Here is a 25,775-nt window from a genome sequence, read left to right as displayed (position 1 = left end):
CTTCTGCTGTGAAAGCTCTTCATGATTGCTATGTCTCCTTGCCCACATAACAGATGTTATAAACTTCTCCAAGTCTGGAAAAAAATCACTAACTTCAACTTTTCTACCCTTCGTTTCATCAAGAAATTCACTGATTTCAGCCACAGTATACAAATCTTCCTTCGCCACTGTTGGCATATCTACACCTTCCACCCATTGATCATCATCTTTCATGCTATCATCTGTACATTGAGACAATCCATCCAACTCATCTACTGAGCCTTCCTCCACTGTTTGTACATCTGTCTGTGTCACATTCTCAACCACATCTTCAACTTCATGATTTGAATGCCTGACAACAGCATAACTACATCCAGCTTTCTCACCATCGCTTTCACTCACCTCATTTTCCCCGATGATTCGTTCAGCAGGCCTTTTCTCTGTCACTTTTTTTCCTGCCGTTGTAATTTCCACGATATCCGAACTGTTGTTATCTTTTGACGATCCGCTCTCGGTTGAAACGACAGGCAAAGGCTGTTCATTGTCCACTTTTTTGTGCGGGCAATAGAAACGTTTGTGGCCCAAATTTCCACATTCGAAACACTTAAGATTATCAGTACTCGCATACAGCATATATGAACTTTCTCCATGACTCACGCGGAACGAAATCTCTAAAGTGCGCTCGGGAGAAGTGAGAAACATCAAAACCTGCCGCCTGAACGAAAGGACGTGTTTCAATGCCGTGTTTTTACATCCCAGCGGGATCATTCTAACTGGACTAGCAATTTTTCCATAACGAATCAACTCTTTAATGATGGCTTCATTTGAGATGAAAGGTGGCACGTTTGAAATTGTTACTTTCGTGGCCGGAGCCGCCAAGGGAGTCACAGGCACAAAAGTTTCATTGATCCAAATCCCGCTCTCTGTCAGCTGATTCACTAACTGTTCCGTTTTTAGAAACACTACAATCGCCTTGTTCATTCGTGATGCTGAGAGAATATTCTCAAAACCAATCAATTCTCCCACCACCACGAGAACTTCCTCCACGCTAACACCGGGCTCGACCACACACCTGCACCCATTTCGCATGGACACGTGTGGGTTTCCCTGTGCAGTGTCAGATGCCATACCGTCACGCGACAAAAGCCGCGAGTGGCTAAAAATACAAAAGTACTTTTACTAAATAATAATTAAATTTAACACCAAAGAGGGGAAAAAAGAAAAAATTAGATAAGAAGAACAGTTTTTACGCTCGCTCAAACCAACACACTCCACTCTGCACACTCACGCTCGCACCGGAAATGACGAGAGAGAGAGAGAGAGAGAGAGAGAGAGAGAGAGACAGAGAGAGAGAGCGCGAGAGAGACAGAGAGAGATGGAGCGCGCGAGAGAGACAGAGAGGTTTAAAGCACTTTATTTTTCCATTACACCTTACATCACATTACTCAAAAAAAATAAAAAAATTAAATTAAATTAAAAAGTTTTTTCTAAAAATTCACAACAAGCTGATCATCCTGAACTGTACATAGCACCTCATTAAAACACCAAACATCGCAAAAACACACCAAATTATTAGTAAGTTTGTAATATGCAAATTCAAGTTTCAGCCTTCCTTGCACCAGATGCCTAAACATCATCTCAGGATTTATTGTAGAGAGTTGCAAACCTTTGTTTTTTCTGGTTTTCCAGATTGCCAGTTTGGCAGTTCCTATCAAATAATTTAGTAAAACCATTTTCCTTCTCATTAAAAAAAACTGTATTTCAGACCCCCAATAAAAACTACTTCAGAAAAATCCTCATTGAATCTTCTAAAACAAGTCTCAAGCAAGTTAAAAAGACCTTGTAATCTTTTACACTTTAAAAACAAATGCTCCAGGTTTTCCTCAATCCCACAGAACCGACATCCCCCCCCCCCCCCCACTGCTGGATTGAGGTGTGCCACATGCCGGTCCGTAGCGATGGCCCCGTGGATGATTCTCCACTGGAGGTCTGCCGTTCTCTTCTCCACCGGGGGTTTGTACAGCGTCCTCCACCTGTCCCGCACCAGGAAGTCTGGCTGTAGCAGTTCAGGCTATTTAGATGCTTTTATTCCTTTTAGTGATTCTTGATGTGTCATTTTCACTGAAGTGCAATATAAAACTTTCTTAGACGCATCTTTAAAAAGATCAAGCCGGGGGGTCGTGAAGGATAAAATCGAGTCCGCAATTTCACCATCTTCCTCATTTATGATAGGTGAGATCTTAATGTCTGGGAAGTCTTGGTTATTTCTCATGTCCAGTTTTTGTCTCCGTGCAATCCAAGACTTGCAACCACTTGGTAGCGCATTGGAGATCTCTTCTTTCAATTTAAAAACAAGACGCAAGGATCTTAAACCTGTCAACTCTTGGAGTTCTTCAGTAGGTTTCCAGCCCCTCTCATCAAGAAGATGTCCAAGTTTGTAGACGCCATTCCTTATTAAGCATCTCCGCACAGTCACGGAGGAGAGCAATCGGGTCTGGATCAACGGATTAAAAAACAACGGTTCCTCTGGAGTCCAATGTTCTTGCTCATCTATGTCTCGTTTCACTTTAAAAACAGTTCTCCATGTCTGCAGCATAAACTTATAAAACGGTGGAAGCTCTGACAGGCTTATTTCCTCTAATTTCATTAAAAACAAGTGTTTGTCTAGACCAAGTCCTCGTGCCTGCTTCAGCAAAGCACTTGCTGTTTTAGCCCATGTCACATCTTTATAAAGAAGTCTCTGCACAGACTGTAATCTGAAGGCTCGGATCCGACTCCTCAAATCCACCAAGCCTTGCCCGCCCTCCTGGACTGGAATATACAGGGCAGCTGCACGGATCCAGTGCTGTCCACTCCAGAAGAAGTTGACCAGTGTCCTTTGAATGTTTAAAATGAGTTCTTCAGGTGGCTCCATGACTGCAGTCCTGTGCCACAGCATCGATGCAGTGAGGTTGTTGATGACCAGGACTCTCCCCCTGTAAGACAGTTGTGGCAACAGCCACTTCCACTTTGTCAGCTTGGCAGACACCTTTTCCAGTAGACCCTCCCAATTTTTCTTTTGAAACTGTTCATTACCTAAAAAAACACCTAAAGCTTTAAAACCATCTTGTCTCCAGCGTAACCCACCTGGGAGTTGAGGAAAACCTGTGCCTTCCCACCCACCAACAATGAAACCTTCACTTTTGGACCAATTGACTCTTGCAGAGGAAGCTCTTTCATACAAACCAAGAGTTTGATTTAAAATTGTGATGTCATCCTGATTTGAAATAAAAACAGTAATGTCATCTGCATATGCTGATAAAAATAACTTAAAATTGTCCTGTGAATTAGGAATTGCTATTCCATTAAGATTCTTCCTCAACCTGCACAACAAAGGTTCTATGACCAGGCTGTATAGTTGTCCAGACAGTGGACATCCCTGCCGGATGCCTCTGGACACCAGGATCGGCTCACTCAAACCACCTCCTGCTTTCACTAGCACAGACACATTAAAATACAGCAAATTAATGTAAGATATAAAATGGTCACCAAATCCAAAACACTTTAAAACATTAAAAAGATATTCATGATCAACTCGATCAAAAGCCTTTTCTTGATCTAACGATAAAAACCCAAGATTTCCATGATAAAACTGATTAATGTCGATCATGTCCCTTAATAAAAACAGGTTGTCCGTAATTGATCTTTCAGGAATGCAGTATGACTGGTCCTTGTGAATCAACTGGTCTAAAACATTTTTCAGTCTGTTTGATAAGCATTTGGAGAATATTTTGTAGTCCGAACACAATAAGGAAACAGGTCTCCAGTTCTTTAAAAATCCCAAGTCCCCCTTCTTTGGAAGGAGAGATAGGACGGCTCGTCGACAGCTTGTGGAAAGTGTTTTGTTCTTGATGCAGTCCAACAACACTTCATAAAAATCTAGTCCTATTATATTCCAGAATTGCTGATAAAAATCCACAGATAAACCATCAATCCCTGGAGAACGGCCAGTGTGTAGCTGATGCACTGCTTCCGTGAGTTCTTTAAAAGAGATTAAAGTGTCCATTGCCTCTTTCTGCTGGTGCTCGAGCTGAGGCAGTTCCTCCAGCAGATCCTCAACGCTCGCAGCATCACAGCTCTCAGCGCTAAACAGCTGCTTATAGAAGTCTCTCGCTAGCTTCCTCATTTCAGCTGGATTTGAAGTCACCAATCCATCTTGCCGACGGAGATGACACATTTGCTTCTGATGGACACTTTTTCTCTCTAGATTAAAAAAGAAAGCACTTGGAGCGTCCATGTCCTTGACAGAGCAGAATCTGGCTCTTATCAACGCTCCCTTTGCCTGCTCCTGCAAATAAGAGTTCAGTTCTTGTTTTTTCTTTTTTAAAACATCGCCATGCACAGCTTCACTACTGGATACAAGATTTCTTTCCATCAACTCAATGTCCTTCTGTAAAGTCCTTACTGTGTTTTTCACTATGGTTGATGTTTGGGAAGCATAATTCTGACAGAAAAGTCTTATGTTCACCTTTCCCACATCCCACCACTGACACAGACTTTCAAATGAAGACTTTTTCAACTTCCAGTTGCTCCAAAACACTTTAAAACTTTCACAAAATAAAACATCATGTAAAAACTTAACATTTAAAAGCCAGTAATAGTTAGACTTTTGTGTCTTCTTTATGTTTAAAACCAAAGTAATCATGTGGTGATCTGAAAAACCATTGGGAGAAATAGAAGCATCAATAACTCTATTACTCCACATTTCGTTCAAATAAAACCGGTCTAATCTTGCTCCAGAGACTCTATCATCACACATTTTCAGCCATGTGTATTGTCTCACACCCGTGTTTCTTGTTCTCCACACATCTATTAGCTGAAATTCATGAATAAAACTTAACAGGGTAGCAGCAGATTGACTGTGAGGCTCTTCACCATTTCGGTCTACAATAAAATCAGTTGTGCAATTCCAGTCACCACCAATTACCAGACACACACTCTCATCATACTTCTGGACAGCATCTCTTAATTTCATAAAAAGATCCTTGCGTTCTGGACCGTTATTGGGAGCATATATATTTACCAGCACAAACACAGTTTCTTCGTATTCAATTTCGGTTAGTAACAATCTGCCTTCAACAATCTTGTCTATATTTAAAATGTTGATATTCATGTTTGCAGAGAATAAAATGGCAACTCCTGCACTGTTGTTTGTGCCATGGCTTAAAACAAACTTGCCTTCCCACCACATTCCCCACTCAATTTCATTGTCCTTGTTAGTGTGGGTTTCTTGTAAAAAAGAAACGTTAACCTTTTTAATTTTAATAAACTCAGAAACCATTCCTAGTTTTCCCCGGTCTCGTCCACCGTTTATATTTAGAGATCCCACCCTTAAAACATCCATGTAGGAATATAAAAATAAAGAGGACAGAGACAGAAAGAGACAGTAAAAAGTAAAGGTCACCACGTGATGTTTAAACATTTTGGTGTCTTTGGGAAACAACTTTATCTTTTCTCAATTTTGTTACCATTTTCTTCAGTCTAAACCTCTTTTTCTTGTCTAAAACCTCGTAACTAACCGTTCTCTGAAATAACAGTACCGATGCTATGAACTTCTCAGGGTCTGGGAAAAAATCAGTGACATCGAAAGCCTTGCCAAAAGTCATGTCTAGAAAGTCATTTATTTCTTTTAGAGTGTACACATCCCTTTCTATCTGCGCGCCCACATCAGAAACCTCAGAAAAAGTATCATCATCTTTCATTTCTGTCTCACAGTTTTCTTGACTCTTTGATAGATCAACACTTTCTATTTCAGTATCTCCATGTTCACTCACATCGTTTTCCATTACACTGTTTTCACCTGCTTCTGGTTCAGCACCAGCTTCCTCAGTATGACTGTCATTAATTACGCTTTCTGCCTGTTTCCCACTGTGATCCTCCCGCTCCTCCACAGCTGAAAGCAGCACGCGCTCTGTCGCGTTCTCCCCGCCGCCCGCGGCGCTCGGCCCGGCGTTCTCTGACGCGTTCTCCCCGCCGCCCGCGGCGCTCGGCCCGGCGTTCTCTGACGCGTTCTCCCCGCCGCCCGCGGCGCTCGGCCCGGCGTTCTCTGACGCGTTCTCCCTGCTAACACCAACCTTATGTGGGCACATTAATCGCTTATGGCTAACATCCCCACAATTAAAACACTTCATATTCCCAGTGTTGGCATAAATCATGTAAGCCTTCCCCTCATGCATCACCCTAAACGACACATCAATACTCGGCTCGTTCAGGAACATGAACACCTGTCTTCTGAAAGACATTACATGTTTCAACGACTCATTTCTACAGCCAAGTGGAAGCGCTTTCATTGCACTAGCGAATTTCCTGTAGCGCGAAAGTCCACGCTCAATCTCCTCGTTGGGAATGAATGGAGGCACGTTTGACACGGTTACTTTTGTGGTTGGAGCAACAAGCGGTGAAACAATAATAAATTCTCCACTTACCACAATCCCGTTTGTAATCAAACGGCCTACGTGCACCTCCTCCTTCACAAACACCACCACCGCTTTATTCATACGAGACGCAGATGTAATATTCTCGTATCCGATCTCCTCTCCTACCGCCACCAACACATCCTCCACCGCCACACCTGACGCAGGAACACACCTGACGCCATGACGGAGGGAAACAGGTGGCGTCACCCTCATGGAGAGGGACGCCATCCCGATCCCAAACAAAACACAAAACACTCAAAAACTAAATCAAAAATAAACTATAATCTCCTTTACAAAATAATATTTTAGTTTTAGTAGAAAAACGAAAGAAAAGTAATAAAAAACCCAAAAAGTCGCCCTCTCCACGTGGGAACCCTCGGACACCCAACCCTCTTCAGACTCAGAGAGACTTTGACTTTGAGGTCTTCTTTAATAATTCAATAAAACAAAAGACCTATATTTTTTAAATTCAAAAACCTTCAAACATACATATATTTACAATTTTCACATACATAAAAAAAAAAGAAAAAAAAAAGAGAATAATATTAATATATAAAAACCTTAAACACTCAAAAATTAAACACTAAATCTCCCTGATCATCAGCTTCACATAGAAAACCATCAACACCCCACACATGAAAAAAAAAATTGACATTATTAATGAGGCTATAAAAAGCATATTCCATAATTAATCTTTTCTTTATAAACCCTCTCATCATCAGAATAGCATCCACATTTTCCCTCCCTTCTACTTTATTTTTCCTTGTACACCAGATTGCCAACTTTGCTGCACCATATAAGAAATTTAATAAAACAACTTTAGATTTTTTTTGTTTTAAATATTTAGGACCAAAAATAAACAATTCTTGATTAAAATTTCCTGTAAACTGTACACTCCAGCTTTCCATTAAGCCCAAAATTTGATCCAAACGTGGACATTCAATAAAAATATGGAAAACAGTTTCAGACACCCCACAAAAAGGACAACCCTCATCATCTGAACCATTAAGGAGTGCTTTGTGTCTGTTTGTAGCTAAAATCCCATGTACAACTCTCCACTGAAGATCACCCACCCTCTTTTCAATGGGTCTTTTGTACAGGGACCGCCAACTACCTTTCGGGGAAGAGCCTGATTCAAACACGGTTGTCCATTTAATATCTCTTACAGTTTTGAGATGTTGATAATTAATGGTTTTCACACATGCTCTGTAAAGTGTTTGTCTGTTCAAGATACTAAAATGATTCAGTTCTGGTGTGTCCAAGGACAGTAATTTTCTGTCATCTTCTTGCCAGTCTTCTTTTTTTATGGATACATGCAATTCAGGAAACCAAGCTTTCCCTCCATCATTACAATTCTCCACATGAGAAACTTTCATAAAATCCCTTATTGGAGCAGGGAAGACCTCCTCAAGATCATGTAACAACTTCTCAATTATGCGTTCAGACCTGAATCCCAGCATACGTGTCAAAACCTCTGCAGGTATCCAGTTCAGTCCCCTTCGAAGATGGCATATTTTGGAGACTCCTGCCTTCAACATTGCCGACCTAACAGTGGCAGAACACAGCAACTCAACAGAGATAAGTGGATTAAAAAACAGAGGCTCTTCATATACCCAGTGATTGGATTCATCCCATTCTCTTGAAAAGGATAACGTCTGCCAAGCTTGCAACACACCCTGATAGAATATTGTCAATCCTTCTGAAACTATTCCTTCAAGGGACATGACAAATAATTGCTTATCCAGACCCATTCTTCTATTTTTCCGCAACAGAGCACATGCAACATCCATCCACTGCTGATGCTGATAGTACAAAAGACGCTGGGCTACTTGCAGACGGAAAACAGCAATCCTAGAAACAATGTCGATTAGTCCTTGTCCTCCCTCATGAACTGGAAGATAGAGGATGGCAGCTTTTAGCCAGTGCTGTCCTGACCAGAAAAACTTAACAAGATTCTTTTGAATGTCTTCAATTATGTTTCTTGGAGGATCCAAAACCATCAACTTGTGCCAAAGGGTGGAAGCAATAAGATTATTAGCTATCAGGACTCTTCCCCTATAGGATAACTGGGGTAGCAGCCATTTCCATTTAGACAACTTAGCAAGCACTCCCTCTACTAATCCTTCCCAATTTTTCATCCTATATTCCTCTTTTCCAAGATATACTCCTAAGAATTTAATACCGGTCTTCCCCCACTTTACATTTTCCAGGAGTTCAGGTAAAGGGCTTCTTTCAGAGCCACACCATAGAGCCTCTGTTTTTTCCCAATTTAGTTTGGCTGATGAAGCCCCTTCATAAATCTTTAAAGCTTCCTTTAAAACTTGAACATCATATTTATTTCTGACCATAACAGTTATATCATCTGCATAGGCTGAGAGCTTAATAGCTTCAGCTTCTGGCCTCTCACTTACTAAAATACCTGTTAATTTAGTTCTTAATAAATTAAGTAGAGGCTCTATTGCCAAAGCATATAGCTGACCAGACATAGGGCACCCTTGTCTTATCCCTCTTTTCATTAGAATTGGTACACTTAAACCTCCTCCAATTTTAACCATACTTACAGCGTCGGTATATAATATTCTTATCCATGATAAAAAATGTTCTCCAAACCCATAACACTCAAGAACCTTGAAAAGGTAATTATGGTCCACACGATCAAAAGCTTTCTCCTGATCTAGAGAAAGCACACCAAAATCAACATTGTATATTCTTGCATAATCCATAATATCTCTCATTAAAAACAAATTATCATAAATAGACCTTTTGGGTATACAATATGTTTGGTCTTTCTGTATTAACACATCAAGAACACATTTAAGTCTGTTTGCCAAACACTTTGATAAAATTTTATAATCAGAACATAAAACAGCAACTGGTCTCCAATTTTTTAGCAAACAAAGATCACCCTTCTTTGGAATCAGAGAGAGCACTGCTCGTTGACAACTTTTTGGTAGAACCTTTGCTTTGTAACTTTCCTGTAAAACTTGTAAAAAGTCTCTTCCAATTATCCCCCAAAAAGTTTTGTAAAATTCTGCTGGAATTCCATCGATTCCTGGTGCACGACCAGATGAGAGTTGAATCACTGCCTTTGTAACTTCCTCAAACGTCAGATCAGAGTCTAAGTTCTTTGCATTTCCTTCATCCAGCGTAGGTAAGTTATTAAAAAGTTCATCTGCAACAACGTTTCCGGTGCATTCTTTAGCATATAAGTCCACATAGAAATCAACAGCCAGTCTCCTCATTTCCAAAGGATCTGAGGTCAGATTTCCATCAGGTGTACGTAATGCATGCATATAATTAGTAGTATGATTAAACTTCTTATTCAAGTTGAAAAAATATTTTGTAGGAGCATCCATATCCTGTAAGGATACAAAATGTGAACTAACAAGAGCACTTTTAACTCTTTTATTTAACATATTACTTAACTCTTGTCTCCTCTGACTAAGATCTTCTCTTAGATTCATAACATTTTGATCAATTAACATATTCTGAATCTTTGAAATATCATTCTCCAATTTTTCTATTTCATATTTAATTTTACAGGAAGTGTGTGCCACAAACTGTTGACAGAAAAGCTTAATCTGAGTTTTTCCTATCTCCCACCACTGAAGAAGATTATCATAATCATTTTTTGCCTCAACCCAACAATTCCAAAACAATTTAAAATTCTCATAGAAATTTACATCTTGAATTAATTTAATATCAAAACGCCAGTAAAAGAACTGTGGTTTTGTTTCTGATAAAATAACATTCACAGTAATAAGCTGATGATCAGAGATAATACATGGTGTGATATAAGCCCCTATAACTCTATTACACTGATTATTATGTAAATAAAATCGATCTAAACGTGCTGCACTAATTCTACCTACTGCTGCTTTAATCCAACTATATTGCCTAACATTTTTATTTTTTTCTCTCCACACATCTACTAACCCTAACTGAGTAATCATTGCTTTTAAAACTTTAGCAGAAGCAGGATGTGGTTCTTCTCCATTCCTATCAATAACAAAGTCAAGGGTGCAATTAAAGTCTCCACCAATTATTAAAAAATCCTCTTGTGAAAGGGATACAAGATTATTTTTTAGCATCTCAAAAAGCTTAATTCTGTCCTTACCAATATTTGGTGCATAAATATTAACAAAGACAAAACTTCTCTCTTTTATTTTAGCTTTAATTAAAAGGAGCCGCCCATTTTCTAATTCATTAATAGATAAAATTCTTACATTTAAATCAGCAGAAAACAATATTGCCACACCTGCACTTAAATTTGTTCCATGACTAAGAACAAATTTACCATCAGACCACAAACCCCAATCTACCTCATTATTTACATCGCTGTGTGTTTCTTGTAGAAACATCACACTAATCTCTTTTAGTTTTATACTTTCTTTTAGTAATAACCATTTGTTTCTATCCCTTATCCCATTTACATTAAGAGACCCAACTCTTAGGACATCCATAATAAGATAGGAAAAGGAAAAAAACAGTAGTATGAGAAGAAAACCAAAGCAAAGACTGAGACCCATTGTGCACTTATTTTAGTCTACACTTCACTGCCCGGCGTTTCGCCCTGACCGGTTTTGCTCCTTGCCTAATTGCGGTTAAGTATTTTTTTAACCTAAACCTTTTCTGCTGAGATAACACTTCTAGGCTACATTCTTGTCTAACTTTCATAACAGATAACACAAATTTATCTAAATCTGGAAAAAACTTACCAATTTCAACTTTTTTACCCTTTGTCTCGTCCAAGAATGCATTAATCTGCTCAACCGAATACAAATCACTCCCACAATTAGCCACATCAAAGTCAGCACATGAATCATCATCTCTACAGCTTTCTACCGTCGTTTCTGACAAATCATCAAATTCTTCACTTTGCCCATCATGTGTCTCATTTTCCTGGATCATTTGTTCTGGATCACCACAAACATCTCCCTTACTAACAACATCGCTACAACTTGGAAGCTCAGCATCATTCACAATACTGTCAGAAGCACTTTGCCTTACCTCAGTGATAGTACCTGCCTTTTCAGGTTGTAGCGGTGTATTCTCCGTCGCAATCTGTGGCCTATTGACTGGGCCTTCAGACGAGCCTTCCTCTTCATGATTACGCGCTTTGTGCGGACAAGTGAACCGTTTGTGACCAAAATCCCCGCACTCAAAGCACCGTAAAGTCTCCGTACTAGCATACACCATATATGAACCCGAGCGTTTTATCAGGAGAGCTCAAAAACATGTAAACATGTCTTCTAAAAGATAGCACATGTTTAAGTGCAGCGTTTTTACAACCCAACGAAATTTCTTTTACAGCACCGGCAATTTTACCGAATCTAGTCAGCTCTTTAACGATACTCTCATTACCAACGAACGGGGGTACATTAGATATGATAATTTTAGTTGCCGGTGCGGACAATGGTGTAATAGGCACGTACGTTTCATTTACCCATATTCCGCTTTCAATCAAGGTTTTCACCTGATTTTCATTTTTTTTTAAAACGACTACTGCCTTATTCATTCTTGAAGCCGAGCTAATATTTTCATGACCAACTTTGGCTCCGACGGCAAGGAGAACATCCTCAATAGACGTGTTCGCCTCCGGTGTACACCTGAAGCCATTCCGGAGGGTGAGAGGCGACGCTACCCCCGCGGGGGTGGACGTCATGTTGCCTCACACTCGCACCCCACACGAAATAACTATAAAACCTTCCCTAAAAAAAGTGTTTTGAAAGGTGAAAGAAAATGGAAAAAAATTATAATAAACAAATAAATAAGAAAAACGAAAAAGCAATTATATAGCTTAAAGGAAACTGAAAAATGCCAGACGCTCTCACACACGTGTCTCTCACACACGCACTCGTTCCCAGCATCCACTCCGATAGAGGGAGAGAGCGAGATGGAGCGCGCGAGAGAGACAGAGAGAGAGCATTTCTTACATGTACTGTATTTATTTTATTTTATTTATTTTTTTGTTATTTGTTGTTGTCTTTTACTTGTTTCTCGTTTGAAGAAAAAAAGGAGAAAGTATACATATACTTAATTATTTTACGAATCTGTTTTTGTTTTATGTATTATATAATTGTTTATTCCTTATTCATGTAATGTACAATGCTTTGGCAATACTGTGCAAGTCATGCCAATAAAGCTCATTTGAATTTGAATTTGAGAGAGCGCGCGCGAGAGAGAGAGACAGAGGGCGCGAGAGAGAGAGAGACAGAGGGCGCGCGAGAGAGACAGAGAGAGCGAGCGCGAGAGAGACAGAGTGCACGCGAGAGAGAGAGCGTGCGCGCGGGGGAGGGAGAGGGAGGGAGAGAGAGAGAGAGAGAGAGAGAGAGAGAGAGAGAGAGAGAGAGAGAGAGCACACGCGCGAGAGAGACAGAGAGAGAGCGCGCGCGAGAGACCAAGCGAGAGCGAGCCATCTTCAAACACGAGCGCTGTCTTGCTCTCAATTCAATTCAATTCAAATGAGCTTTATTGGCATGACTGTGAAACAGCACAATGTTGCCAAAGCAATAAACAGTGAACAAGTTATACATATATATAGATGTAAAGATATGTAGATTAAAAAAATAAATAATAATAATTATAATTAAAAAAAAACTAAAAAAAAAACTATTCATGTCAATATTGTACATATATAATCACATAAAAAAAAAAAATTAGTGAATACAGGGTAAATATTTACAGAGAGCTTTGCTGAAGAACAGGAGTTTAGTTTTTGTCCCTCATGATGTGACAGGAGGACACATACTGCGCTGCGAGCTGGACACACTTCTCTTTCTCTCCCAAAATATAACCAAGTTTGTCTATGTTGCTTGCTTGCCTGAATTCAGGCACAATTTGAGCTATGTGTGTAAAGTAGTGGTCTCTAATGTGTTCATATTTACTGCAGTGTGTGAGGAAGTGCAGCTCGTCCTCTACGAGTCCCTCTGTGCAGTGAGCTCTCGCTCCCTCGCACATATTAATCAATTGACACGATGGTGTCGATGTTTAAATCATTTAAAATGAGAATGTAAGTGTGCTCACCCCATTTTTGTATATATATATATATATATAAATCGCAGTAAAATAAAATATCGCAATGTCATTTTTTTCCCAATATCGTGCAGCCCTAGTGGGCATCCACCGCAGGGATTACGATTAAGCATGAATCGGTGTTGCTTGAATTTCAGTTTCATTTTTTTATTTCGTTTAACATATCAGGAGACTTATCGTGAACCCAGCATCTGTGTGTGTGCAACAAAAACCTTGCACAAGTTCTGAAATCTTCTTTCACTTGAATATTTGAAAATTGCTCGCTTGAATATTTGAAAATTAATAAGCGAATCACTAAAGAGTATATGAGATGTTGGAGATGGTGCCATCAGACAATCATTTTTAAAAACACAGGTCAATACAGATATCATTGTGACAAGCCTAGTCATTTAAAAACCAATACAACTGTAATACTCAAAGATTGATTAGAGTAAGCAACTTGAATTATTGAATTCAATTGAATCTCATTTTTCATAATTTTTAAATGGTAACAAATAAAAACATGAGAAACTCATGTCACCTCCTTTGCTGATCTTTGCTCCTCTGCTGCTCCAACTCTGTCATCTTGCTGTGATGTTTTGAGCCTTTTGGCACATCTTTCAGAGGGTACATCTTGTTCACTAGATGAATGACTTGTCAGTGTATCTGTGCAGGAGCTGGTTGCTTCCTCTGCCAAAAAAACACACACACATAAAAATACTATATTTGTGACCAATGTTTGTAACCTGCACTATTTTATGTATGGAACAAAAGTACCTTCACTAAGATCTTTTATGATTAATGTTGATTTTGGGTTTGCTTCTAGCAACTCTTCCAAAATGTCTTGATCAATTTCAGTGTGGGACTGGTCATATATCTTCAAGTCTGCTCCAGTCTGTAAATCAAATCTGCTTCGCACTGTAGATCAATAAAAGCAGTCATAACTATACTAAAATAATATGCCTAAAAATATGAGTTACAATACATAAATATAGATTGATAAATCATTTGATTAATCGCATGATGCATCAATGTACACACACAAAAAAAGATTTTCACAGAGGTTTTTTCTTGTATATTTTATGCGTGTAAAGCGCAGAAAATAATGTTCTTGTTGTGCTTAAATTATTAATTTTGCATACAAATGAATCAGAAAGAAAATACTAAGAAACTTATTTTTCTTAATGTCCTTATTATGGTACAGGAGTGAAATATTCACAATTGCAATGTTCATGTTTTAAACGTTGGTTGATGAATTAATAAAGTTGTATAGAATAGACATATATTATTGTAATATTGATCACTGCAAATCACTGCAATTAAAGTGAGCAAATATCAAATGCCCATAATTTCAAATAAGATAAAAACAAGGACACTTACCTTCATTTATGAAATCTGTAAAAGTGAATCCATTTTGTAACTTTATGAATTTCTTGGAGTTTTTGAACTGCACTTTCACAAACATGACGTTAACCTAAAGGGGGAAAAAAGCTCTTAAAACATCTGTGTAGGTCAGGGATCCTCAAATCTTTACCGCAAGATCCACTTTCCTGCAGAGTATAGCTCTAACCCTAATCAAACACACCTGAGCATGCTATTCTGTCTTCAAGATCATTAGAAAATCCCAGTTAGGTGAGTTTGATCAGGGTTCGAGCTAAACTCTGCAGTGCATTGGACCTCCAGGGCAAGATTTGAGGAACCCTGGTGTAGAGATTCACTTTATTTTATTTATCTGTGACATCATAAAATAATTTGCTATATTTTTTCAGTTGTTTAAGTTTTATTATTATCTGAAACCTGCTATGATTTATATTCCATAGTGTCTTAGGATTTTCAATGCATTTAACACCAAATAAGCAATCAAAAAAATAAAAAAGAAGAAAGAAAAAAAACATTACCAACAACAATTCAGAAACAAATGAAGGCCAATTAGAAGTGGGCACTTCAAGGTTTCTATAGAAAAATTACTTAAGCCCCATGTATATCAAGGAAAATTTGTGTTGTATTACTAAAGAGAGTTTATACGGTCAAATGTGGACTGTTTAAACCTGCCGTTAACGTTACTCCCTCCCACACTTAACGTTACTTAGAAATAAAAATGGGTCCTTACTTAGACTATTTTTCCCGTCAGGTATCTCTGGCTTTACAGCTTTGAAAACCCCTGTCTAACTAAACTACACGGAGTACATTTTTTAGGACTGGGTTACAGTGATATTTTAGAGATAACTGATATACCGTTTTAACTGCTTAAGTTAAGAAACCCTGGTCTCCACATGGCGAGTCGAAGAAAATGGCGTCTTCGAGAAATTTCAGGCTTTAGCGCGTGCAGCACGTCATGAAGGCTACACAGACCTGACTGTTAACATCATATAGCCTACACATAAATGCACACAATATTCTAAACTGAATTTGAACAAAGTAAACGGTACATTCGAACTAGTAACTAAAAGTGGTTGTTTTAGTCAGCAAGCTTAAGTACAAAAGCCCATATCGAATACATTTGAACATGCTTTTAAGACAAACGGCTAACGTTAAACACAAAAATAAACAACGATTTATCTAACTTAACTATTTCAATTTATGGAACGCTTATCTTCGTGAAATATAGAACTTAACTTACCTTCTGCGTTTTTTCCCCGTTTATGTCACGTTAACGTAGGCCTTCTTATTTGCACTGTTGCCCGAGCTGGATAAAAAGATGTAACTTTATGTGAGAAAAGTTAACAATTCTGGGTCAGCACGTCAAGAAAACATTGATTTTAAATAGTAAGACTATATGTTACATACTCCAAAGAAAACTCGCCGTCGTCTACATTTCCAGTAACGTGAGCACTGACCTCTTCTACAAGGTCAGTCGAAACAAATGGCGCCTGAGAGAAAAGTTGCAGCGCGCCCTTAAAGTTACACGAACTTGATATTTAACGAAACATACAAATAAATAAAAAATAATGATTACACTGACCTATTAAATAGATTTGATAGTTGTTTCAATCAACCAGGTAACGTTAAAGTATTAAAGTCAATGTCAAATCAATTTGAACATACTTTTATAACAAGTACTGCTAAACCCAATCGAAAAATTATTTACATTTATGAAATACATCACTTACTTTATGCACTTCTCCACTTATAAATGTACAATAATAGTCCTGTATGCTTCCAGTTAATAAAACACGCTTCTTCGCTCGAGTGGCGATTCAAATAAAATGGCGTCAGCGAGAAAAGTTTTGGCTGGTTGAAGCTTGCACCAAGTAAATGTCCCGGATGTGTAATCACACTACCAGTGTTGATGGCTCAGATTCTTAGTAGTTTCACCAGCCAGAGTAACCTTTTTTACACCATCAGTGTTAATTCAACACCATAACATTAACACTTCACTCTAAAACACCGTAACACCAGGATTTTAACTCTGGTGATTTTGCTGTGCACCATTTCATATGTAAACATATTATGGTCAGCGACACAAAATTTTAGGTTGAAATGAATGGTGTCAATATATTTAGATAATTTGGGCCAGAGATGCACTGGACTGATACAACTTAATGTAATCAAAGTCATTTTGTTAAGAACAAGTGAAAAGCAAAAACTGATTATTTCACGGGACAAAACCCCATTTTCCAATATTGTCTATACAGTGAATGGGAATCACCAGCTTAGTGGGATAAACTTCTGAACTTTAAAGATCCTGACAGATGCAAAATGCCAGCTCACTTATGAAACAGGTTTTCAGGAAACAAAGGTCACTTAATTTAACTTTATGTAATACATAAAAAAATAAACATAAGCTATATCAATATTGTTTTACTAAAATTTTTAAAAGCAATTTACCATTACCATTAGGCTTATCAAACAGCACTGTTTTGTTCATGAATAAAAAGAGTTCGATTATTTCTTATCCAATATAATGCTCTCTGAAATGAGAAAATCCCTTGCCCTGTAAACCCCCCTAAAAGCGACTAGCAGTACCCAGTAACACTTTAGGGACCAATTCACTATTAACTAGTTGCTTATTAGTTTGCATATTACTAGCATATTGGCTGTTTATTGGTACTTATGCCGCGTTTCCACCGAAATTACCCGGAACATTTGTACCAGGAACTTTTTTTCCCAGGAACTTTTTTCCCCCCAGACCTGTTGCTTTCTGCGTTTCCACCGCGGTGTAAAGTACCGGGTAGATTAGGCAAATAGACTGGTGACGTAGGTCTGCGCGCGTTTCTCGTACCGGTGTAAAGTACAGCTGATAAAAAAAATTAAAAAAAGTACGCTGATTTTGGACGTGCATCCTCGGTAGTTGGACTTTGTGCATTCGTTTTTTTTTTTTTGTTTTTTTTTATTGCAAGAAAAATTTTTTTACAAATATACAAAAACACAGGGAAGCGACATATAAATACACTCCAATTAGAAGCAAACATAAAATAAAATAGACCTTCTGGATTTGCATATAAAATTATAGTATTATTGATACATAAAAAGTGCAAAAATAAACTTACATTCTTTTGGAAAAGTTGTCATAATACATCAAAAACTTGCTACTCTTTTTGTTCTTTGTAAGTCTAAGAGATGAAACAAGAGAGTCCAATTCCATAAGAAAAAGGGGGAAAGACAAAGGAGACTTAAGCCATTTCTGTTTATGAATGAAAAATTTTGCATTCAATATAAGAAAATTAACAACATATTCAACAGATAATAGCTTTGGATTTTCATAATAAAAGATAACATCTTTGAGGATAAAAGTGTGGGACACATTTGTAAGGTTAGAAATGTAGGTGCTTATGTCACCCCATAGTTTGTTGGTAACACCGCAATCAAAAAACAAATGGGCAGCTGTTTCCTCCACAAAACCACAAAACGAGCATGATTCATCGACATTAGAATATTTTGAGATAGACAGATTAACGGGGTAAATTTTATGAAGGATTTTAAAATGGATCTCCTTTACCTTATTAGAAATGCAAAATTTACTTGGCAGGAGCCAGGCCTTTCTCCAATTTATATTTGTTAAAAAGGAACCCCAATAGAATTTCCCTCTTGGAACAATCTTTCTTTTTGTCTGAAAAATATTGCGGATATGTCTGTTATTGCATTTCCGATCAAAAATACCAATACCCCCCAAACTTAAAGCCGGATAAACACTGTTGCCTTTACTGAATTTAAGGTGACTTGAAATTAACTGAGTTAAACCTACTGGGATGGCTCTCATCAAATTATTATATTCCTTTGGTGGGACTGGAAAATTATGAAGATTCATAAATTGTTCGTAAGTTAAAATATTACCAGACTTGTCAAACACAGATAGAATAGAGTTCAAGTTATTATTAAACCATCTAGGGAAAAAAAGTGATTTATTTCTAACCGTTATATCAGCATTATTCCAAAGGAGAACTTTATGGGGGGAGAATCCATGGACAAAACACAATTTCCAGGAAAGAAGACATTGATGGTGGAAGTTAGATAAGGAAATAGGTAACTTACCAGGCAGAAAATTACATTTCAGTAAGAAAGATAGGCCACCAAGTTGGTCAAATATCTTATTTGGGATAAAAAACCACATTGACATTGGATTTGCAAGGCATCTTTTCAGCCAGATTACTTTAAAGGTGTTTACAGTGTCTGCAAAGTCCAAAAAATCAAGGCCACCTTCGCTTCTGGAGTTAGTAAGGACATCTCTTTTTAACTTGTACGGTCTATTTTTCCAGATAAAATCCAAAAATATTTTATTAATTTCCTTTATAGCTTTATCGTTGACAAACAAAGAAAGAGCAGAATATACAAAGTGAGAGAGCCCTTCAACTTTAGATAAAAGAACTCTACCATATAATGTAAGATCTCTCTGAAGCCAGATATTAAAGATCTGTTTCGTTTTTATAATTTTATCAGAAAAATTTAAATGATGTCTACTGATTACATTTCTACTGATATGAATTCCTAAATATTTTACACTTTTTTTAACTAGGATGCCTCCTAAGACTATATCATCCATATCATGAATTGTCATAATTTCACATTTCGAAGTATTAAGTTTTAGACCTAAGGCACATGAGAATTGTTCAACCAAATCCAGAGCTTTTGGTAACTGACATTTGTCCTGCAAAAACAGCGTAGTGTCATCTGCTAGCTGTGATATTTTGAACTCTCTGTCAAAAATTGAGATTCCTTTCAAACTTTCATCTTGTTTAATTCTTAGACAGAGTAACTCTGTGGCTAAAAGAAATAAAAATGGGGAGATTGGACAGCCCTGTCTGACTCCACGATATATATTAAACCTCTTAGAAGTGTCAAAGTTCACAATTACTGAGCTGTTAATGCCTCTATAAAACATGGATACAGTCTCCATAAATGCTTTGCCAAATCCAAATAATTCTAGAGTACGAAAAAGAAATTTGTGTTCTATGGAGTCAAAGGCTTTATGAAAGTCGAGAAAAAGTATGAGACCATCAGAATGTATTAAATCGGAATAATCCAGCAAGTCCAGTACTAATCTTATGTTGTTAGAAATGTGACGGCCTTTCATGAAACCAGATTGAGATTCTGAAATTATATTGTCTAAACCATAACTTAATCTTTTAGCATAGACAGAGGCTAATATTTTATAGTCTAATGTTAACAGAGTAATAGGTCGCCAATTGTCGATTATTAAAGGATCCTTGTCTTGCTTGGGTATAAGAGAGATGACTCCCTGTTTCATAGTAGCCGTCATATCTCCCTGACTGATGCATTCATTATACATATGAAATAATGGTAATTTAATAAACTCCCAAAAATGAAGATAAAATTCTACCGAGAGCCCATCAATCCCAGGGGATCTACCTTTTTTCATTTTATGTAGAGCTTGCTTGATTTCATCAATAGATAAAGGAGAATCACAAATTTGACTATACTCTCGATCAATAACTTTAATATGGTGTTTAATTAAATCAATAAATTTCTCAGAAATATTATTGTTGAAATTAGAGGTATAAAGAGTGCTATAAAAGTTTGAAACAAAATCAGATATTACTTTTTGGTCTTTAGAAATGACTCCATCAATGTTTAGTGCAGAGAGAGCTTTCCTCTGACCGTTCCTTTTTTCCAGGGCAAAAAAATAACTAGAATTGCTTTCCCCCTCCTCCAACCATTTAGCACGAGACCTTGTATGCCCCTTTAGCCAAATCTAAGTAGGCTTTATCAAGCTCCAAATTTAACTTTTTTATTTCTAAATGTTCTTCTTCTGTAATTTTACTTTTAGTCAGTAATTCATTAAGTTTATTAACCAACTCTGAATCAGTTTGACATTTACTCTTTTTAATTTCTTTACTTCTTACAACTGCTGTATGTCTGGCTTTATATTTAAAGAACTCCCATGTTTTTTTATAATCCCCATTTAAATCAGTGAATAATTCTTTGATAAGCTTGATGATACTATGATTAAACTGTTGATCTTTTAGCAAGGTATTATTAAGTTTCCAGTAACCCCTGAGTCTCGGATTATCCTGGACGTCACTTATCTTTAAAAAAACTAACTTATGATCAGATAAGGGGGCAATGGTGTGAGAAATATCTTTTAAATAGCTAAGAATAGAAGAAGAAATTAAAAAAAAGTCAATCCTGGATCTAAGAGATAAAGTTTTATTTGACCAGGTAAAATCTTTTGTATAAGGGTTAAAGAACCGCCATGCATCAGTCAGGGAGAGATCTGTGCAAAGAGAAAAAATTAAGTCATAATTTTTTCCACCATCAAGTCTAGGGTGGTATCTGTCCAGACAATCATCTATGCATTCGTTGAAATCTCCTCCCAAAATGAAATAAGCATCAATATACTTCCTATTTACTTGCCTAAGTTTATCCACTAAATGAGAGAACATTACTCTGTTGGATGCAGAAGAATTGTGACCATATACACAGCAAGCTATGAAGGTAGAATTATCTTGTTTGATTACGGCAATAACCCATCTGCCTTCTTCAGAACTCAAAGTTTCTAAAACGGTCCCTCTAAAACGGTGTAACATAATAGCAGTTCCTGCCGAGTGATTGCTGCCATGACTAAAGAAAATTGAGTTTCCCCATTGATTCCTCCAAAATCTAACATCTGTTTCCCCTGAGTGAATTTCTTGAAGAAATATAAGATCAGCTGCACTTCTTTTACAAAATAAAAAAATGGCTTTTCTTTTTAAACCATCCCGCAAACCTCGAACATTCAACGTTGCAACAGACAACGATTTGAACTTGTACTCCATAAGAACTACCAAACAATTTAAACAAAACCACAAAAAGTAGCTTTCTTTAGCTTAACCCTAAATGTAAAGGGAGAGGTGGTTAATAACCTATGAAATATATTGACTTAGGGTGAAAAACAAATAAAGAATTAAAAAAAAAAAAAGTTCAAGACTAATATTAAGGATAACAATTAAGGGGGATCAAAAATAGTAACTTCCATGTTACACACAACTTTATGTATGTTTTTATGCTGATACTGTTGTTAATCGCGTTGTGCGTTTTAAAGTGCTGCATGAGAAAAGAAGCCAGTGCAGTCAGCTTAGGTAACATCAGAATAGAAGACTTGCTTCCCGTCAATCAAAGCAAAAGAGCTGCGGAAGCTTGCTCTCTTTCCTTCCTCCCGTGCCTTCTTCACGAGAGGCCACAACTTGTCCCGCGCTGCTCTATCGTCGGGAGACAGAGGCTCCGAAAGACGCAGTTTGTTGTCAGGTAGAAATTTGCAGCCTCTGGCAGCACCCCAAATCAAGTCACGGATGCGACGCAGTGAGAAGAGGATTATGATCGATCTGGCCTTACCATCCGCTCGTTTCGGTCCCAGACGATGAGCAACATCGACACTGTCATTTAGCTCGTCTCCGATTCCAGGAGCGATCTTCTTTAGTATATTAAGAACCACGCTTCGGACATCCTCGCCATCTTTATCCGCAACACCGTGCAACTTCAGACACCATTTCCAACTGTAACGGCTGCAATCCTGTAGACTTGCTTTCACGGATTTGTTTTCCTTTCTTATAGAGTGGATCTCCGATTCCAGATAAGCGCCTCTTTGTGAATGCCGACATCAACAACAAGCTGTTGCACCGTCGCTGTCAGACTTTGGATTTGTTTCGAGGTTGTTTCGGTGGTAGTTTCGATCGCTGAAATCTTTTGAAAAGTCTTGTCATGCTTTAAAGCCAGCTCGCGTATTGCGGCCAAGACATCCTCATTACTGATTCCACTAACGTTAGATTCCGCGCGTTTCGATTTTTTGGCAGATGGCTTCTGAGGAGTATTCGAAAGAGCAGCGACAATAACCTCATTATCAAAGTTTGGACACGAATCAAACCATTGTAACTCCGTGTCTCGCTGTGACTTCAGTCCTGTGCTACTACAGACCGATGCTGAATCCTCAAACTGATCAACCATGGAAGCCATATTGTCAAGACACGCTTGTTTGACTTTCTTCTTTCCTTTTTTTCCCATACAGAAATATGTCAAAATGGAATTATATGACTTTTCCCACTTATGACCACGTTATCAACAGTCTAAACAGTTGGTTATATCACCACTTCACCTCTATTTCCCTGTAGAACAAACACACAACCACCTACAACGCCGCCATCTTGGCCCCCTTTTGTGCATTCGTCTCAGGAGTGTGATATCCGCGATGACGCAAGTCCGGTAAATCTATTGAGAATGAGGAGATGTCGTCACAACACAGCGCCCCGCCCCCAGAGACCGCGTCTCCTCCCCTTTCCGCCATCTTGGGAGGATACCGGCCAGCACAGTTCATTGTTTACATTGGTAGTAGAGGAGGTTGTCGCTCTATTCGAGAATGCCTGGAAAACACTGCTGTGTAAAAAACTGCTCCAGTGTCTCACACGATTGTCGTGGAAACCGTAGGAACCATCTTTTACATTTTTTTTCGTTTCCCTACATGGAAAAAGCATGAGGGAGAGCATGTCTCCGATGTGACAAAGAGACGTCGGATTTCTTGGGTGGCAGCAATTAGAAGAAAGGACATTACTTTCGACCGCATCTCCGAGTCGATGAGAGTGTGTTCTCTGCATTTTCATTCGGGTAAGTTCTCTAAAAATTCTTTAAATGTGTTTATGTTGCCAGCTCTTAAAGTCACGAAGTACACCTGACGTTGTTGCCTAGCCTGCTAGCTAACTACAGTGCTAAGCATAAGTGAATACATCCATGCTAAATTTGACTAAAAAGAGGAATAAAAATCATATTTTGTAAATTGATCTTATTGCTTTAATCACCCTACTTAGAGATTGGCATGGGGTAGTTTCCAAAAGATCATCTCTCAATGCAAATCAAACCAGCTATTAGGCTAATTGAAATAAACCATGCCAATATCTAGGTATGGTAGTAAGGGTATGTGATGATGTTGGGCTATTTAAATTCCAAAAGCCAAGGGAACTTTATCAGGATGCATAGTATCCTGGATCCATAAAATAACTGGCCTTTAAAAATCTGCCTGTCTCAATGGGAATTTAACATAGCTTGTCCAGACTTATGCACCCTGTATTTTAAGGAAGAACTTTTATTTATTTACGATACATTATTCATTCACAAAGAAAATTGGTGTCCTTAAAGGTTGATTTTTTTTTAAATTAAGGCAATTAGATCAATTTCCAAAAGATGAATTTTTTTATTCCTCATTTTAGTCAACTTAAGCATGGGTCTATTCACTTATGCTTAGCACTGTATCTACCAAACTGTTGTTTCTTTGAAAATACTTGATGGCCAACCATCAGTGTTGTTGTTTTTAACAAAACTAGTTGAGATTCTGTTCATGACATTATGCTTGCTTGTCGGTGAAATGAGCTTGCAGTAATGTGTTTGCCCCACACAGTGGTTCTCTACACTAACTTTCCCCACTTTGGAGGACATCACAGAGATGCATTGTTCCCTCATGTCCTTAGCCTTTTTTCTGCAAGATGTTTTAATGTAATGAGTTTTCCAGCTTAAAGCATTGATTCATTTTATGAGTTTTCTTAATCAAATTATTATGTTCTAGGTAAACCATCATATGAGATGTTGGAGAACCACCCTGACTGGAAACCATCTTTGCGGTTAGGCCACAGTGAAGTTAGGCAAACAGATGAAGTGAGATTTCTGCGACAAGTAAATCGCAGGACCCAGCACCAGGAGCAGCCGCCATCCCCGGGACAACAGCAGGAGCAGCCGCCATCCCCGGCACAGCACCAGGAGCAGCCGCCATCCCCGGGACAGCACCAGGAGCAGCCATCATCCCCGGCACGGCACCAGGAGCAGCCATCATCCCCGGCACAGCACCAGGAGCAGCTGCCATCCCCGGGACAGCACCAGGAGCAGCCATCATCCCCGGCACAGCACCAGGAGCAGCCGCCATCCCCGGCACAGCACCAGGAGCAGCCATCATCCCCGGCACAGCACCAGGAGCAGCCGCCATCCCCGGCACAGCACCAGGAGCAGCCGCCATCCCCGGCACAGCACCAGGAGCAGCCATCATCCCCGGCACAGCACCAGGAGCAGCCGCCATCCCCGGCACAGCACCAGGAGCAGCCGCCATCCCCGGGACAGCACCAGGAGCAGCCATCATCCCCGGCACAGCACCAGGAGCAGCCGCCATCCCCGGCACAGCACCAGGAGCAGCCATCATCCCCGGCACAGCACCAGGAGCAGCCGCCATCCCCGGCACAGCACCAGGAGCAGCCGCCATCCCCGGCACAGCACCAGGAGCAGCCGCCATCCCCGACACAGGAATGTGCACTCTGCTCATCTAGACGGGATGTTATCAACAGTCTTTTGGAGGAAAACAGAAAGCTGAAAGAGGAGCTTGAAGAGTACCAGATGAATGAGAACTTTCTGAGTGGTGATGATAACAGAGTGAAGTACTACACGGGACTTCCGACCTATCTAATGTTTCAGACACTTCTGCTCAGTCTCATGCCTTATCTGCCTCAAGGTAGTTTGAAGAAGCTCTCACCCTTTCAGCTTGTCCTGATGACTCTTATGCGCCTTAGACTAGACCTGCCAATACAGCACCTCGGCCGTCTGTTTCGGGTGCATAGGACAACAGCCAGTGATGCCTTTCACCATACTCTTAGTGTGATGTACTCACGGCTGTCTCCATTGGTGTATTGACCAGTATGCCACACCAGTTTGTGGAATCGTTTGGAAAACATGTGGCTGCAATTGTGGACTGTTTTGAGGTTTTTATTGAAAAACCCTCAAATGTACTTGCAAGGGCACAGACTTTTTCTCAGTATAAACATGCATACACCATGAAATATCTAATTGTGATTACACCCCAGGTTGTAATTTCTTTCATATCCGAAGGGTGGGGTGGGCGCGCTAGTGACAAACACGTAACAGAGC

At 38.9% G+C, this 25,775-nt stretch overlaps 1 protein-coding gene and 1 pseudogene across 1 annotated transcript; one reads left to right on the top strand and one right to left on the bottom strand.

Moving 5' to 3' along the window:
* The window catches only part of LOC128018115 (transmembrane protein 132D-like), a 114,268-nt pseudogene that overhangs the window by 28,709 nt on the left and 59,784 nt on the right, over positions 1–25,775 (bottom strand).
* LOC128018382 (putative cyclin-dependent serine/threonine-protein kinase DDB_G0272797/DDB_G0274007) lies at positions 23,143–25,664 on the top strand. The gene is made up of 2 exons (XM_052603868.1): positions 23,143–23,480; positions 24,433–25,664. Exons 1-2 carry the CDS (start codon positions 23,450–23,452, stop codon positions 25,539–25,541), a joined length of 1,140 nt encoding a protein of 379 aa, XP_052459828.1. The 5' UTR covers positions 23,143–23,449; the 3' UTR covers positions 25,542–25,664.

This window comes from Carassius gibelio, chromosome A8, assembly GCF_023724105.1.
Source record: "Carassius gibelio isolate Cgi1373 ecotype wild population from Czech Republic chromosome A8, carGib1.2-hapl.c, whole genome shotgun sequence".
Classification (NCBI taxonomy): domain Eukaryota; kingdom Metazoa; phylum Chordata; class Actinopteri; order Cypriniformes; family Cyprinidae; genus Carassius; species Carassius gibelio.
Note: the sequence above shows the minus strand (reverse complement) of the source record. Positions and strands in the feature narration are given on the sequence as shown.

Coding starts and splice junctions, on each gene's coding strand:
- LOC128018382 (XM_052603868.1), top strand. CDS start 23,450: ATGAGAGTGTGTTCTCTGCATTTTCATTCGG. Junction 23,481..24,432: donor TTCTCTGCATTTTCATTCGG/GTAAGTTCTCTA, acceptor ATTATGTTCTAG/GTAAACCATCATATGAGATG.